Below are 15,901 nucleotides of genomic sequence, written 5' to 3' on the forward strand. Positions count from 1 at the left end.
TTACCTTGCAGCTCCAGTCATAATTCAGCGTGACCTCAATCTGCCAGCAATGCTATAGTTTGATGGATCTGCTCACAGTTTGGGTGTCGGGTCCTCGCATGTCAAACACAGGCAGATAATAATCAGGCTATCTGTTGCTTTTACAAAATAAAACTTGGTGGATATTAATGCTGCGCGTGCGTTCGTGCACTTTCTGTTTAATTCACCCGGATGGCGCGTAAGGAATCACTGCCTCCGCAGGTGTCAGAGTAGATACTAGAGACAAAACGGTGTCACAAATGGTTAATTCCCATCATGATGATGCCTGTCAACGGTTGCTCTATCCATCGACAGGCCCATCTCTTTGCTTTATCAATCAAAGTCAGCAAAAACATGCGTGGATGCACGTACACACACATGCAAACGCACAAGTGTGCTCTCACATATGCAGACATCCTCGTCCCAGTGTGGATAATTAGTGGATTCCCTCAGTGGGTGATAAAGCCTGTGCACTTCTCTCCTCTCTCTTTGACCTTCCCCAGTGAGCTTCCGACCACAGTGGGGCTCATCACACACAGCTCTAATACATATTTATCGGCCCAGTGACAGCTCTTGAGTGCTGGATTTATATGTTTCCTGACAAAACAATAGTAAAACCTTATTCATTCGTCCTTCTTTTCATCAACCAAAGCAGGAGATAAATCCAGGAGTGTCAACCTGGCTGTAGCTTCCTCAGCAGCTGGCCATCTGTTGGTTGGTTGGGGTGTATCTGGACATGGGACCCAGCCAAGGTACACTCAAGCAGCTCTCTCCAATTACTGCAAACGGATTTGATATACGTATGTCTGTCAAATTGCCTTGGCAATCACAGGAACCTGTGCACTGGCAAACGTTTTCCTACAGCAACTTCTGATCAAAGACATTCAAAAAGTGGCTGTGGTATTGCTGGCGGCATTGGGATTCAGGACAGACTTCCTGCACCATGACTGGCTCTATTTGAACAGCGCAATCAGAGTTGAGATGTGAAGAGAGGCAATACCACTAAAGAGTGAGGGGAGGGGAAGGCGAGTGGAGAGGAGAGGAGGAGGAAGAAGAGGAGGGAGGGATGGCAGGATTAAGCCCCAGCCCACCCCCTACCCTCTCTCAGCCTCCAAGCGGCCATCTTTCATCTTGCGACTGCCCCTCTAATGCTTTCAAGTGGGCGAAGCCCTCGACATCTGCTTCCGCTCCGTGGGACACAGCACAGGCCACCGTCCTGCGGAGATGCACAACCACAGCTCAGTTCAAGGGGCACTGTGAGGCCAGCACCACTGAAGGCGGAAGGTCTTATCCACGTAGACAGAAAAACAAAGACATCAAAAATGACAGTGTGGCACGGGGGATTAAGTCAAAAACTTATATTCAGACAAGTAGAAAAATAGAATAGATCAGCTCTTGAAATAAACATTAAAATGCATCATATACTAGTGAACAGACTCACAACAGAAACGCTTTACAGTTCACTCACCCAGACACATTAATTCTACTTACTACTTGAGAACAAATAAATGTAAATAGTTCTGTAAATAAACACTCCGTCTTCGCCGAGAAGAAATAAACCCCCTGCCGCCTCTGATTAAGACTACCAAAGTGATATATCTGGCACTTAAGTCTGCTGTTTACCTCATAAACACAAAGATTTCAGCACAGCCACCCACACTGACGCTGAAAAATCACAAACTGAGTCTGCGTGCCTGTATGTTTCTCTGCTAGTCTTTTTGGCTTCAGTGTGGGATGTCTAATGACATTTTTTTTAATGCATGCCATTTCAGGAGTATTTCTTCCGCTGTGGCTTTCAATATCATGAGTTCACTGGAATTCCTTGACTCCGGCAATGATAGCGCCGTGAGCAATAAAGCGGCATGGTCAAGTGGTAGGAGCTTTGCCTCTGATTTTCTCTGAGATCAGTAAAATAGCACTTGTGATTTTCGAAAACCATATCTGGAGTGCAGATGAGTGGTGCTGTCGAGGACAGGGCGCTGCCGGTGATATGAGGGAGGCCTAACTGACACTAGGTGTGTGGAGGGGGGTGCATGTCGTTTTACCTTCACTCTTCTCAAATTTTCCAATTATTTCTAAGGAAATTATGTTTGTTGTTTTGGATTTGTTCCTTGATGAACAGTCATTTCAGATTTCCTTCATACATCAGTGCAGCTAAAATGTAATTTAATTTGCAAGAGCTCCCCGTGAGACTGTAAATGCGTTCGCCTTGATTTCTGAACCACCTCCACCCCCTTTTCAAAACCCACACACAAGAAACAAACTTCCATGTAGATTCGTATAATGCGTGATCTGTTGACTCTTGTTTCAACATGTGTCTATTTCTGCAGCGCACAAGCAGGTGAGACCTTTTCTGTGCAGTCTGGTCTTCTTTCATTGCTTGCCACCGCAGTGTGTTCTAGTGCCAGTTTAAAAATTTGCAGCTACTTCTGCAAATGCAGTGAGTGGGAGTCAGGGTTTTTTTTTATTATTATTATTTATAGAAATCCACCCACCCACTATGTTGAATTTAGTGGTCTTCCACATGGAAAAAATGTGAAAGACTTCAATTTTGCTATGTGAAAAAAACTGACATATAACTGATGCAGGGGTGCTATGCATATATAATGAGCGCAAAAAGTCTGTGTGTAATTGCTTCACCCAGTTTAAGCTACCTTGAAAAGAACGTTATCACCAGGAGGGGATGGGAAACAGGGTTCATATATTCTTAAATCAAACTGTGGTGCATGTGCATGAGGGAATTCGGCGTTAATATATTTTACGGTATAGACTTGTTTGGCAGCTTTGATTCATTTTCCGAGAGGGCACGTAGAGATGGATAGGGGAAGAGAGGATGACAGACAGAGCGCTGATTCTTTCCCATGTCTGCGAGCTGTCGGCGAGACCAGGCCATCTGCACATTCATTATCACGGCAGTGATTCCATTATTGTTCTGCATGGCAACAAGGACTTTTTCTGTCTCTCCTTTGTTATTCTTATCAACTGTGTAGCAGACAGCCCCCTTTTGATCATGGCAGCAACGAAATTAACTGCTATCATGTAGTATAGTGCATAACTGAATTATCCTTCAGAATAACAACAGTAAACATCATCTTGTCTCTTCTTGTGTCCTTGTGCAGGTCTGTTCCACAGAGCCATCATTCAGAGCGGCTCAGCCCTCTCCAGCTGGGCAGTGAACTATCAGCCGGTCAAGTATACGCGTCTCCTGGCAGAGAAGGTGGGCTGTAATGTGCTGGACACATCAGACATGGTGGACTGTCTGAGGAAGAAGAGCTCCAGGGAGCTGGTGGAGCAGGACATACAGCCTGCAAGGTACCACGTGGCCTTTGGACCTGTAATTGATGGTGATGTTATTCCCGACGACCCTGAGATCCTAATGGAGCAAGGAGAGTTTCTCAACTATGATATTATGCTGGGGGTCAACCAGGGTGAAGGGCTCCGGTTTGTGGAGAACGTGGTGGATTCAGAGGACGGCGTATCTGGAAATGACTTTGATTTTTCTGTGTCCGATTTTGTGGACAGTCTTTACGGGTACCCGGAAGGCAAGGACACACTTAGGGAAACCATTAAGTTCATGTATACAGACTGGGCAGACAGGGACAATCCTGAGACCAGACGAAAAACGCTGGTGGCTTTATTTACTGACCACCAGTGGGTCGAGCCGTCGGTGGTTACGGCTGATCTCCACGCTCGCTATGGCTCGCCCACCTACTTCTACGCCTTTTACCATCACTGCCAGAGCTTGATGAAGCCCGCCTGGTCTGATGCCGCCCATGGCGATGAGGTGCCCTATGTTTTTGGAATTCCTATGATTGGTCCCACTGACCTTTTTCCCTGCAACTTCTCCAAGAACGATGTCATGCTGAGTGCTGTGGTCATGACCTACTGGACCAACTTTGCCAAGACTGGGTGAGCACTTTTTAGTTTTCCATCAGAGGGAAGCTACCATTGCCATTTAAATTACAAACGTATTCATAATGGTAGCAGCTTGATATTGATGTATGCCTATGTGCTCAAGTAGTCAATTTCCTGTTTGCTCATTTTCTACTCAGCAAAAGCACACTGTAAAGATAAAAGGATCAGTCATTTAATCAATTAGCTGTTATTTAAGTTATTTTCAGTTATTTTAATTGTTAAGCCTTTTTTTGTAAGAAAACAATGCAAAACACTTGTTGGATCAAGACGTGAATATGTTTTCTTTTGTATTGCTGTGACTGTTTGCTGGATAAAGCAGGACATTTAAATCGTACAAATATATTAGTAATTGATCAAAAATATGTTGCAGTCCTAGTATACAGTAACTTACATTTTTACCTGAAGCTTTACTCTCTAAAATTGATGACTGAGGTTTTACCCCGAGGGTTACAGAGTGTTATCTTAACTTAAGGCCAGCTCAGTAAGATGTTCTGGGCGAACCGATGGACTGATGGATGCATGCATGGATGCATGTTGATAGTTTATGTGTGGGTTTTCTTGTGCTCGCTCTTCCTCCGGTAGCTTATTTCTACCACTCCATAGACCGTCTTAAGAGCATAAACTCACCAGCACAATCTGTAGTAGTTGTGCAGTGGTAAGAAACCATAAGGAACATGAACAGATAGCTACAAATGCAGAAGCTCATTTAACAGTGGGTAGACTGGATATATTAATCTCTGATCTCAGATCAGGCAGGTGTTTGTGTTGTGTTTCCTCCTGCAGAAACACAGTGCTTCTCCACATTCCCCCTGGTTTGTGTTTTCTAACAACTGTACTTTTACATTTGTTAAACTAGTGCGCATGCAATTATGAACTTGCTAAGTTATTAATAGAAGGTTACAGATTTTTTTTAAAAAAATCCTATTTCAGTTCTATTAATAGCACTTCTGTGCCGCAAAAAATGAGCTGCAGGAGAAAGGAAGCTCTACAATAGATAGTATAGGGCAGAAAAGGCATTTTTCAAGAGAGACATTTTTTCTGAGGTATTTTTTGCCCCGACTTCCTGGGTCTCAGTCTGAAAACCTGAGACATATTGAATGTGAGGACGATTAAATGTTCCTGCAGAATGTGTGCTGTGCTATTCGTGCTTGGCTGCCTGTTTGGGTGCATGGCTGCCTGCCCTTCTGTATACTTGCGTCCATATGTGTGTGTACTGTGGCTGCGTGTGTGCGTGCGTGTTTGGCTGGAAATACTATCTATGCTCTATTATACCGGGGACCAAAAGACACAAAGACTTATCAGGGAGGCATATCAAACTCTTGCCCTCAGCGGTATTGATTCCCTAAGCCTGGGCCCAGTCAATCACTCGTGCCCTGGGTGTCTCTTGCTCCCCACTATGCTCAATTTCCCCACCACCCATCACAAAACCGGACCATTTTGTATGACTACTAGTAATCATTTCTAACAACTTAAATTTAATTTGACAATCCCTGTTCCTAGAGGGGTATTGATCCCATCCTGAATGGGATGCCATCAGAAATCTTGTTCTGTTTTTTTATCTGTCTCTACATCATCTGCCGTCCAATCAGGTGGCATTTACATCCAATCGTCTGGCTGATAGGACCTTGAGCTGCTAATGGCTGACTAGTGCAGATGGAATGATGTCGGAAAGCACTGAAGTCCATCAGTGATGCCCGGACAGCTGTCTCCTCTGCCTGGCAGCCATTTTGTGTCAACACACACAAAGCTGCATTTGTAGATGCGCACAGATTGATTTTCGTTTTTCTTTTTCTTTTTTTTTTAACTTGTCATTTCAAGAAAGTGATCTGGTCTCATGAGAGGAGACAATGTGTTTAATCTAAATGACAAACAGAAGTTTGAGGTCTCGAGTTAACAATGCATGGTGCTTATGTCTCTGATCTTGGATCTTGTGATGTCACCAAAATTAATTCTGATGAAGGATGACAGCATGTCTGCCATGCCTATATCCAGTCAGACTCAACACAGCGCCGTGGGCAGTGAGCCTGCTGTAACCCTAACCTAGCCTTCACCCTGGCATGCGCCAAGAGTAGAAAAAGCAAACTGCACTTTACAACTGACCCCATGTCAGTTTTGTAGATTTCCATGTCACTGATTGATTGAGATTAGGGGCAGAGCAGCGAGAGGATAAACCGGTTCTAGATCTGTGTTCACCATGTTATGGGTATCTGTCCTGTGGTGTGTCGCCTTGGCCTGTCTCCAGATAGAAAGATTACAGGCAAACCACAATTAGGCACTCAGATGGTAAAGAGCCCAGGATTAGATACCAGCAGAATAAAAACTCACCGTGCTGCTTTAAAGGGTAATTTTACCCAGGCCTATGTAAAGGAATCTACCATAAACTCTTAAAGGAGGGGGGGAATTGAGGATTTAAGATATTTCCCACAGACTCTGAAGTTCGTGCCTCTCATTTAGACCACGTGAGGGGATATCACTCTCTTCTAACACCACCCAACGCAATCTGGCTCAGGAGGACGTATTTTTAATTAAGACCCAACTGAATTGGCTTCGCCTTCATGGCTCGTCCAACAGCCATCTCGCCTGTATCTGCAGAGTAGCTCTCGCTCCCCTTCCAGATGTTCATAATGAACTGACCCAGATTGCACTTCCTGCCCCTGTCTCTAAATCGGCTGTAAGAACATGTGTGACACGATGTCGAAACACTTGGGCTGCATGTCAACAGTGGGTATCATAGCAGCATTCCCCCCAAAGCTCTTCCTGTCCCTGGCTCTCTTGTGTCATCTTTACAGGGCAAATCCCTTCCCATGCCCTTTTTTTTTTCCTCCATCAGCATCAGTGAAGCATAAAAGCATACAGAGTGCACACTGTCAAATCTTCTTAGTGTGTGTGCGCACATGTGTGCGGGTGTGATTGTGAGAGCGAGAGTGTGCGTTTACACTATGGGGCCGTTCTTTCCCAAGAGTCAGAGATGTTTCCGAAGCGCAGGGATTTGCTCAGCTCTGAGGGTTTTTTTTCTGGCTGCAACATTTGTTTTACTATTGACTAGCAAAAATTGGCCTGGGCTTGCCACAACAACTTCATCTGAACTGTATTGTCAAAACTTTGGTTTTCTTTTTTTTTCGCGCACAAGTCTACTGCGACTGATGCGAGCACAGCAGCGACACAACTTTACACAAAAAAGAAAGAAAGAAAGAAAGAAAGAAAGAAAGAAAGAAAGAAAGAAAGAAAGAAACTTTGGCAGAAGTCTTCAGAAAAAGACAGGATGATGAAAGGCCTGGAAAAGATCAATCATTATATATCATTAGTGCTAGAAATTTGTTGGTCCATCTTTATACTTGTTTTTATCCTGCTGGCTTGTGCTCATTTCCCCAGTTCTGTGTCTGAGCTCTGCCACATGCAGTGCTGGGTATAGCTAGGTAGTTAGAGAGCAGAGCGCTGTCACGTGTTGTTGTTTTTTTTTTTAATTCTCCTCCACAGATCCCCCATTCCTCTCTCACTCTCTCTCTCATTATTCTATACAGTCATGTATTACGATCACAGTGTGAGCTAAAATATGCACCATTGATTGGTTTGGTGACAAAGGCTGCCAACTAAACAAATGTAGACAGAAGTAACTACACTGTGTGTCTGTGGTACAGTGTTACAGCCAGCACTCTGATTTACAACACTGCTGGTTGATTTTTCTTTTGTTTTCCTCCTACTTGTCAATCGAACACTCCTCTTCTGTAGGATTAACAACACACATACATCAGCTGTTTCTCCTGTCTGACCTCATTCACGCAAAGCTTCAGCCTTTTTTTCCTTTTTTTTACCCCAGCTGTCTAGTAGTTACATCATTCAACTCTGATCTCCCTCTTTGTCCTTCGTCTGGATTATCCCTGGTTCTCTTCAGTTTCCTTCGTTAGGCCCAACCGACTAAACCTGCACCGGGAGTACTGAATGCTTGGCATTGTCGAAAAGCTCAGCCCCCAACAGCAACCTACCTACTCCATTAAATAGGCACTCACTTGATAGGAGATTTGTAGCCAATATCCTGATTTGCATTAGAGAAGGTAAGGAAGTGGTGTGGCTTGTTAAGGGGCCGGGATGCCATTGATCGGTGTCCATGCTGTGCAGTGAATGTAATGAGAGGAGGGCCGCAGGGGAGGAGAAGAGGAAGTAGATCTGCATGTATGCGTCTGCGAATAAGTGGTTGTCAGGTTAAAACATGAATAATATTCTTAAACGTATTCATGTAAAATGATCTTCAGACGTAGCTTAAAGCTCCTGATTGTTCAAAAAAAAAAAGGACAAAGTGAAAGTAGGGAAAGTTTCGTGAGAGCCAGGAGAAGCGTTTTTTTTTTTTCTTCGCTGCCACTCATCTAATCAAACAAATCAATGGCATCTATAACAGGGAGCGGCCCCAGAGCTGTGTCCTCCAACACTTCTGCCCACCCCAAAGTCACAGCGCCTCGCCCCGCATCACTTAGCCTGCTGAACCGAAGGCTGCCATTAAATATGAACCTCGCATCACTCAGCCCCATGTCCCACCGTGCAACCACATGAAGGGCAAAAGAGCACAGGCTGATAATTTGCCTGTTCAGCGCTGAGGATGCCCCCCTCCAGCCCATCCCATACACTGAACCAAGACAAAGTCTACAAACAGAATGAGACTGAGTGTATTTCTTCAAAATTTCAAGCACAGTGTTGGGGGAAAAGATCTGGTAACCTTCTCATGGAGTGAAAATTACAATTAGTTCCTTACTTTGCGTCACCTGGTAAGGAGATAAACAACTGCAGGGGATGAATTTGTTACGCAACAATGACAACAATACCAAAGAAAGCTTTTTTTTCTGCAGCCTAGCAAAATGAGCATCAGTGCCGTTAAATTAATGCATGCTTCTTGGTATATTATATATATATATATATATACATATATATATACATATATATATATACATATATATATATATATATATATATAAATTGAGAAGCTACACTCAGCTCAGGATTCAGAGACCTTGAGTGCAGTGAAAATAGATTCTTGTCTTCCGCCTTAGGGCACGTAAACGTGTCTTTTCAGATTTGGTGATGGCTAGGTCTATGATCATTCAAGCGCTTCAAATTACATCAGGATGAAAAGGGGAAGGAGGTACACCGGGAATGAAAAAAGACAGAAAATGATATTCATTCTCTCCCCTTATCTACCTTTTACATCAGCGCTTGCAGATAGAGCTCGGAATAAGTAATGAGCTCCGGTCCCATTCTGCCACATGTGTAGGCAGAGCCGAGAGTCGTGTCTGTCATCCAGGTGGCACGGCTTCTTATAGCAGAACTGCTTAACACTTTTAATATCAGCCGGGAGAGGCCCATTGTCCTCACCACAGAGCGTGAACAGCTTTGTGAAATGTGACATGTCTTGTGTTTAAGTGCTTCACTTGTTCAGTCCAAGAGGTTATTGTACCATAATGTGGCCCAAATCCAGTACAATCACACACACACACAGATGTGCACATGCAGGCACGCAGGCTGACAGTCGCGAGATGAAATCCAAATTCTCCATCAATCATAAATAAGAGCACATGGGAACACTTAAATACGCTTGACAGGCCAAGGTTAGCAGGGGTCAGCAGGTCACTGAGATTGGTGGTGGCGGGAGGTTGTGACGAGGAGATGAAGGCGATAGTTTATACTACCACGGCCATATGAACACATCAGAGGAAATCTGAAAGGCCATTAAAACGCCTGCTTTTATGGGTGTAATAATCCCTCTCCTCTGCCTGGGAGTCCAGCCACAGCTTCAGTGGCCATCCCCAGATTAGGTGGGAGGTTTGACAGGAAGCAGGCTATCAGCTAATGCAGGGGAGCTCTGACAGCACCAACAGGACCACAAACATCACATTATGCCAGGGCTCTTCATGCAAGTCACACCAGGCATTCGCCACAGAGCTGAACGCATGCGGTGAGACGGGACAACAGTGCACTTTGCAGAGTTTTGTACCCAGACTGATGTTATGTTTAAAAGTGAAAAGAGCTGGTGATCACAAGATTTGGCTTTAATCTGAGTTTATCCAGACACTTCAAATGAATAGCTACACACCCTCCCATTTAATATCAGCTTGCCAGAAGTGTTTGAACAGGTTAAAATTGTTTTTTAATATATGTTTTAATTTTTTTAACGACAGTGAAAATTCACTGGCGTAACTTCTAATTAGCATCCGAATTAGACACTGGAACTCCTTTAAAGTGTCTTTTTTATTTATTTTTATTAATTGGCCTCTGGGCCTGAGGCCCGGTCCTCTCTGGCACAGCTGGCTGCCGGCAGAACCCGTTGGCACGTTACTGCAACCCCCTCTGGCCTCTGCTCCATGGCTGCTGGGTGACCTCTTGTTTGGAGCTCTCCTCAGCTCTTCCCAGGAGGGTGGCACGGTTGCCCCCCTGGTGGTCCTCCTTGGGTCCTCGTATTCTGGGGCCTCTGGATGTCTGGGGCCTGGATCTCCTCCATACCTGCTTCATGCCCTGGGGGATGGGGCTATGGCTCCCCACACTCCCTAGCAGATTGTTACATGGAGAAACCTTTTGAATACAAGCGTGCTGATGCACACAGGTGTACACACGGGTGTTCACAGACACAAACTACACCTTTCTTGGCTGCTACCTCAAAGCACATTGTGCGCTGTTGATCTTGCGTACTGCTCAATAACATGTAATATTTAGTATCTACTGTTATCTACTGTTAGCTAGTTTATTGTGATGGTGTTGTATTTATTATGTTGCTCTTTTTTGTTTGTTTTCTCTTCTGTTTTTTCTTATCTCCATACGTGATCAAGGTGTTTTGTTTTTTTTTTCTTTTTTTTTCTCCCCCCCTTTCTTACCATCTCTTCTCCCCTCTATTTTTCTTTCTCTCCCTCTTTCTTTCATTCTTTCTCCCTGTCCTATCCCCCAATCATGTCTGTCCCATCTGTAACAACCGAAATAAAATAAAATAAATACATAATTATAATAAAGGTCAATCAAATGGACCAATATGGCAAGGCCATGATGATCCAATTGGTAAAGTAAATCCGCTTGGCATCTTTCTTGGCCTTGAGACAACAATTCTGATGGCTAAAGATCCAAACAGGACAGGCAAAAAAAAACCCCAAAGTGTCTTTATTATCTTTACATGTTAAGCACAGTATCTGCTGAAGCATCATACTATTTTTTCCATGCATACATGCTAAACAAAGATTAAAAAAACACTTCCCAACAAAACCTGGCACCTTCATTCTTGCTGAATATATTAAAGCCTATTGTGTTGGATTTTACAGTAGACCTGTTATAAGATGAGCATGCAGTTCAGACAGGTTGGCACCTGTAGAGACTTTAACAAATGATTACAGCACTATTTTACCACAGATGGAGAGCACAGCAGCACAGCACTCAAGAAACAGTCAATCTGACAACGGCGCACAGCAGCACCCACTGATACAAATCGAACAGGGTAACCTAGTTGCCCTCGCTACACTGACTAGTAAAGCTTGAGTTCAGATCACTCCCTGTGACTCTGCAGCTCAGGGCAGCACTTCAAAGCCACACAGGAGCCCAAAGTTGAGCAGCAGTGGTAGAAATTGTTCAAAGGAATGTAGCCTGTTTACTATTGACTTTGCAACAATTACCCAAGCATATGTGTGTGTAATTAGATAAGGCAGCCAGTTGTTCTCTAATGCGGCAAATCAAATTAACTAAAGATGCCACATTGATTTCTTTGTGTTCCCTAAATTATTCATCTACACTTGCACTGAACCAGCCAGCCAGCCACCAAAGAGCTTTTCTAACTCCTCTGCACCACCACTCCCTTGCACTCCCCACATGCACATGCTGATTGTTTTGTGAGATCTGTCAGAGGACAGTTGCAATATTTGTGCCATCACCATTCAGCAAATTGACCTTCCAGAAAAGAGAGTATTTATGGTGTTATGGAAATAAAGAATTCCCATTAAATGCAGCAGTGTCGATATCCATCGTTCTTGTCGATGCGCATGCACGTGTGTAAGATAGAGGGCGAGAGCCTGTGCTTGCATGGGTGTGTGCACACTGGTGCACTCTTGCAAGAATTCATGCAGCACGCAGGCTGCAGACAGCTACGTCTGAGGCGGCTCCATTGACATCCTGTTCTCTGGCATGTTGCGCACGGGGAGATCAATATGACCTTACCTCCACCACCTACTCCTTTGAAACTTAATTACTGATATTCAGCTACAAAGTCATCATAGTCTGCCTGTCAATATTCATCGGGGATCATTACGGGCCTAATAAAAGAGGTTATTTACGGGCCGCTCTGCTGACACCAGCCGTGGTCGAAGGAATTCAGCTCCAGCCGTCTCAATTTTCTCTACCTCTCTCGGTCTTTTTTTCTCGTTCTCCTTCTCTATCTCTCTCTCTCACTTCTCCCAGAAGCACTGACCTGAAAAAGAAAAATTGACAGCAGAAAAACGAACAGGAGAGAGGATGGAGGTTGAATTCTTCTGGCATGGCTGTTAATTCTCTTAGCCATGTTTGGTGGTTTTTCAGCCAGTGCCAAAAAAAAAAGAAAGAACAGGAAAAAAACACAACACTGTAGCCACTATATCCCTAAATCCCCGGCTAAATTTTAACTTTGCTTGCCACTGACATTGCAGTCAGATCCACAAAGGGATATTTCATGATATTTAGAGAAATGTCACACTGCTCCTTGCCTCCTTGCAACAGCGCAAGTTTTAACATCACCGCTCCAACATCAATTATTGGGTTTTCGTGGCTACAGGACAATTCTTTCATCACTACCAGAAGCAATATTCTGGGTCACAGAACTCCCACTTCTGACATTGTACGGCAACAAAGAGTTGTGTGATTGTCGGAGATTGCTATATGTTAATTTGTTCAATAAATCAATAGCTTCACTGTAATTGAAATGGCTGGTCATTTGAGGCAGCATGTTGAAAACCGAAAAGTGGAACAGTGAACTCTGTAGATCACAGGAGGTACTGCATCCAGAAGAAGCTCTTTCCTTTTTGTCTGTCATGCTCAGTCTCATAAACATCCATTCGCTCTCATGCATGCAAACATCCTGATATCCATGCATGCACACATATATATGGACACACAGGGCTAAGCAGTTCCTTTAGTATCTTGATTAATATGGTCCACTTTACATCAGCACATTGGATGCCAATGCACACTGTGCCGCCTTCCCTAAGCAATTAGCGAAACGGCTCCACCAGCGTTGGATTATCAACAACAAGATGCCTCCTGACGCGAGCCCTAAAGCCTGCTGACTTATTCATATGTGTTTACTTTAAAAGGCTTTGCCCTGTTTTTTGTAGGTGGGCTGCCTTAGAAATGAAATAAGAACAACATCTGGAGAGAGAAGAGAAGGGGAGGGGGGTTATGCTCAAAGAGGTGTCCAAAAGCAGAAAGACATTTGGGAAAATATAATATGAAATCGTTCTCAACTCATTCATTAAGAAGAAAGCATATATATATACACAACAGCATGCACACGCAAATCCTATATAACCAGGAGGATTTGGCTGGTCGATGCGAGTTTGTGCTTTTGCTGTTGTGGATTTCACTGAGCAAAATCAATGAATTCTCCACTAGCTGAACCCCTTTCACGCCAAAATATGAGCTGTGAATCACATGCTTGTATTTTTAGTTTTTTTGGACGTTTCCTATCCCACATGAATGTCAGAGCTTGAATAATTTAATGTACTCTTAGAATCACATTTAACAGTCTCTCTTTCTTGTCTCCAGGGATCCCAACAAACCAGTTCCCCAAGATACCAAGTTCATCCACACCAAGGCCAATCGCTTCGAAGAGGTGGCCTGGTCCAAATACAACCCCCAGGATCAGCTTTACCTGCATATTGGCCTGAAGCCACGTGTGCGCGATCACTACCGTGCCACCAAAGTGGCCTTCTGGAAACACCTAGTGCCCCATTTGTACAACCTCCACGATATGTTCCACTACACCTCCACCACCACCAAAGTGCCGCCCCCAGAGACCACGCAGAACACACTGTCCACCAAAAAGCCCAATGGGAAAAACTGGCCATTCAACACCAAGAGGCCACCTATGTCCCCGGCCTACAACAGTGAGGACAAAGACTCCTGGGGCGATGATGAGGAGACAGGGCCGCTGGTTGTAGAGAACCCTCGGGATTATTCTACAGAGCTCAGCGTCACTATCGCTGTTGGGGCCTCGCTGCTGTTCCTCAACGTCCTGGCCTTCGCAGCCCTCTACTACCGCAAGGACAAGCGGCGGCAGGACTCCGGCCACGGGCAGCCCAGCCCGCAGCGGCAGACCACATCCAACGACATTGGCCACCACGCGCCGGAGGAGGAGATCATGTCATTGCAGATGAACCAGACGCACCATGAGTGTGAGGCTGGGAACAGCAATGAGGGGGCACTGCGCCTGGCCTCGCTGCCCGACTACACGCTCACACTCCGGCGCTCTCCGGACGACATCCCCCTGATGACCCCCAACACCATCACCATGATCCCCAATTCCTTGGTAGGCATGCCCAACCTGCACCCCTACAACACCTTCACAACTGGCTTCAACTCCACCGGCCTGCCTCACTCTCACTCAACCACCCGCGTATAGCTTTAAGGAGGCATGGGGCAGCCGGCGAGAAACGGGGAGGGGAGGAAGAGGCGGCGGTGCAGGGGTGGAAGAGGAGGAGCAGTCCGGATGAACGAATGGAGGAGAGGATTGTGTTTTATAAATATCACAGGGAGGGGGAGGGCCATGAGGGGGGGTGGGAGAGGAGGGGAAGGGCATCAGTCAGATTAAAACGTGAGGAGATTTAACACGACTTTTACTACGAGGAGAGTTGCTGAGAGCTCTCCGTGGATGTCAAGTTGTGCAGAGCTGCCAAAATCAAACTGCTTCCCTTCTCCCGACCAGGAGAGAAGGGGGGTTGCGGGGTCTTTCTGCAGTGTTTTTTTCTAAAATAATCATTTTAAAAGCCTTTTTAAGCAGACTGAGGAGATATCAACAGTTTTTTTTTTCTTGAATTCATAACAAAAAAAAACAAAAAACAAAGAGTAGTGCTTTTTATTTCCCATCCCTTTTCCTCCTGCGGGAGACACGTCTAGAACAATGGCCTCTACGTCGATATTCACGAAATGTTTTTAATTGCTTCTTTGTTTTGTTTTACGTTTCAATGCCTTACAAAAAGCTTGTTGTTGTTGGGTTTTTTTGTCATTATTTCTATTCCCCGAGACTATTCCATGTGGGGTGTGTTGCAAACAGTTGAGACTCAAAGATGAGAGACTGAATCCAGGATGGGAATCTAGAGGATATGCAGATGTAGAGATTTTTAAAATCCATTTTGGGCAACTCATTCTTTTTTTTTTTTTCTGTTGCGTATCAACACAACAGCCACCCAAATGGTGTTTTTTCCTTTTCTTTTTTTTTCAAGCTCATATAGAAATGATTTGTCTGGGACAGCTCTTGCCGAGAGATGAGAAGGCAGAGATAAACACTATGTTACTGTGATTGTTTCGTTAAGAGAAAAGTGCATCTTTTACAGCCAATTTATCTGTTCAAGCTATCCGATATTATCTCCACGAGGTGTGCACGTGCACATGCTGCTTAGAGCACCTGTGTGTTTGTGTGCATGTGAACATGATTTCTCATTCCTTTGCGTGCAAGCGCGGTCAGGAGCGTGAGATAAAGGAAGAGACACATTGTCGGAACTTGCAAGCTCAAGAGTTGCGAGAGAGCGAGAACGGGTGTGTGCGCGTGTGAGAACGAAAGTGTGCGAGCGAGTGAGTGTGTGTGTGTGTGGGTCCGTGCACCTTTTTTTTGTTTGTAGGTTATATTGTGTGGTTATGGGTGGGGGGACGGGGTGTTGGGGGCTGAGTACCTTCCCATGTTGTTGATTTCGGTTCATCCACCAGTAGTGTTTCTGCTGCGTCTCTGGGTGTCTGTCTTTGCAAAATAGCACTTTTGTTATTT

At 44.7% G+C, this 15,901-nt stretch overlaps 1 protein-coding gene across 2 annotated transcripts in view; it reads left to right on the forward strand.

Moving 5' to 3' along the window:
- The window catches only part of nlgn3a (neuroligin 3a), a 132,349-nt gene extending 117,694 nt beyond the window's left edge, over positions 1-14,655 (forward strand). For both annotated transcript variants that reach the window (XM_085422399.1, XM_085422391.1), the window contains 2 exons: positions 3,138-3,927; positions 13,687-14,655. In XM_085422399.1, coding sequence (XP_085278525.1) covers positions 3,138-3,927; positions 13,687-14,542 — 1,646 coding nt within the window. In that variant the 3' untranslated portion in view covers positions 14,543-14,655. The remainder of the gene's footprint in view (positions 1-3,137; positions 3,928-13,686) is intronic.
- The last annotated feature ends 1,246 nt before the right edge of the window (positions 14,656-15,901 follow it).

This window comes from Rhamphochromis longiceps, linkage group LG2 (genome assembly GCF_057381845.1).
Source record: "Rhamphochromis longiceps isolate RC_006_pf linkage group LG2, R_longiceps_female_GT1.1, whole genome shotgun sequence".
NCBI classification, from domain to species: domain Eukaryota; kingdom Metazoa; phylum Chordata; class Actinopteri; order Cichliformes; family Cichlidae; genus Rhamphochromis; species Rhamphochromis longiceps.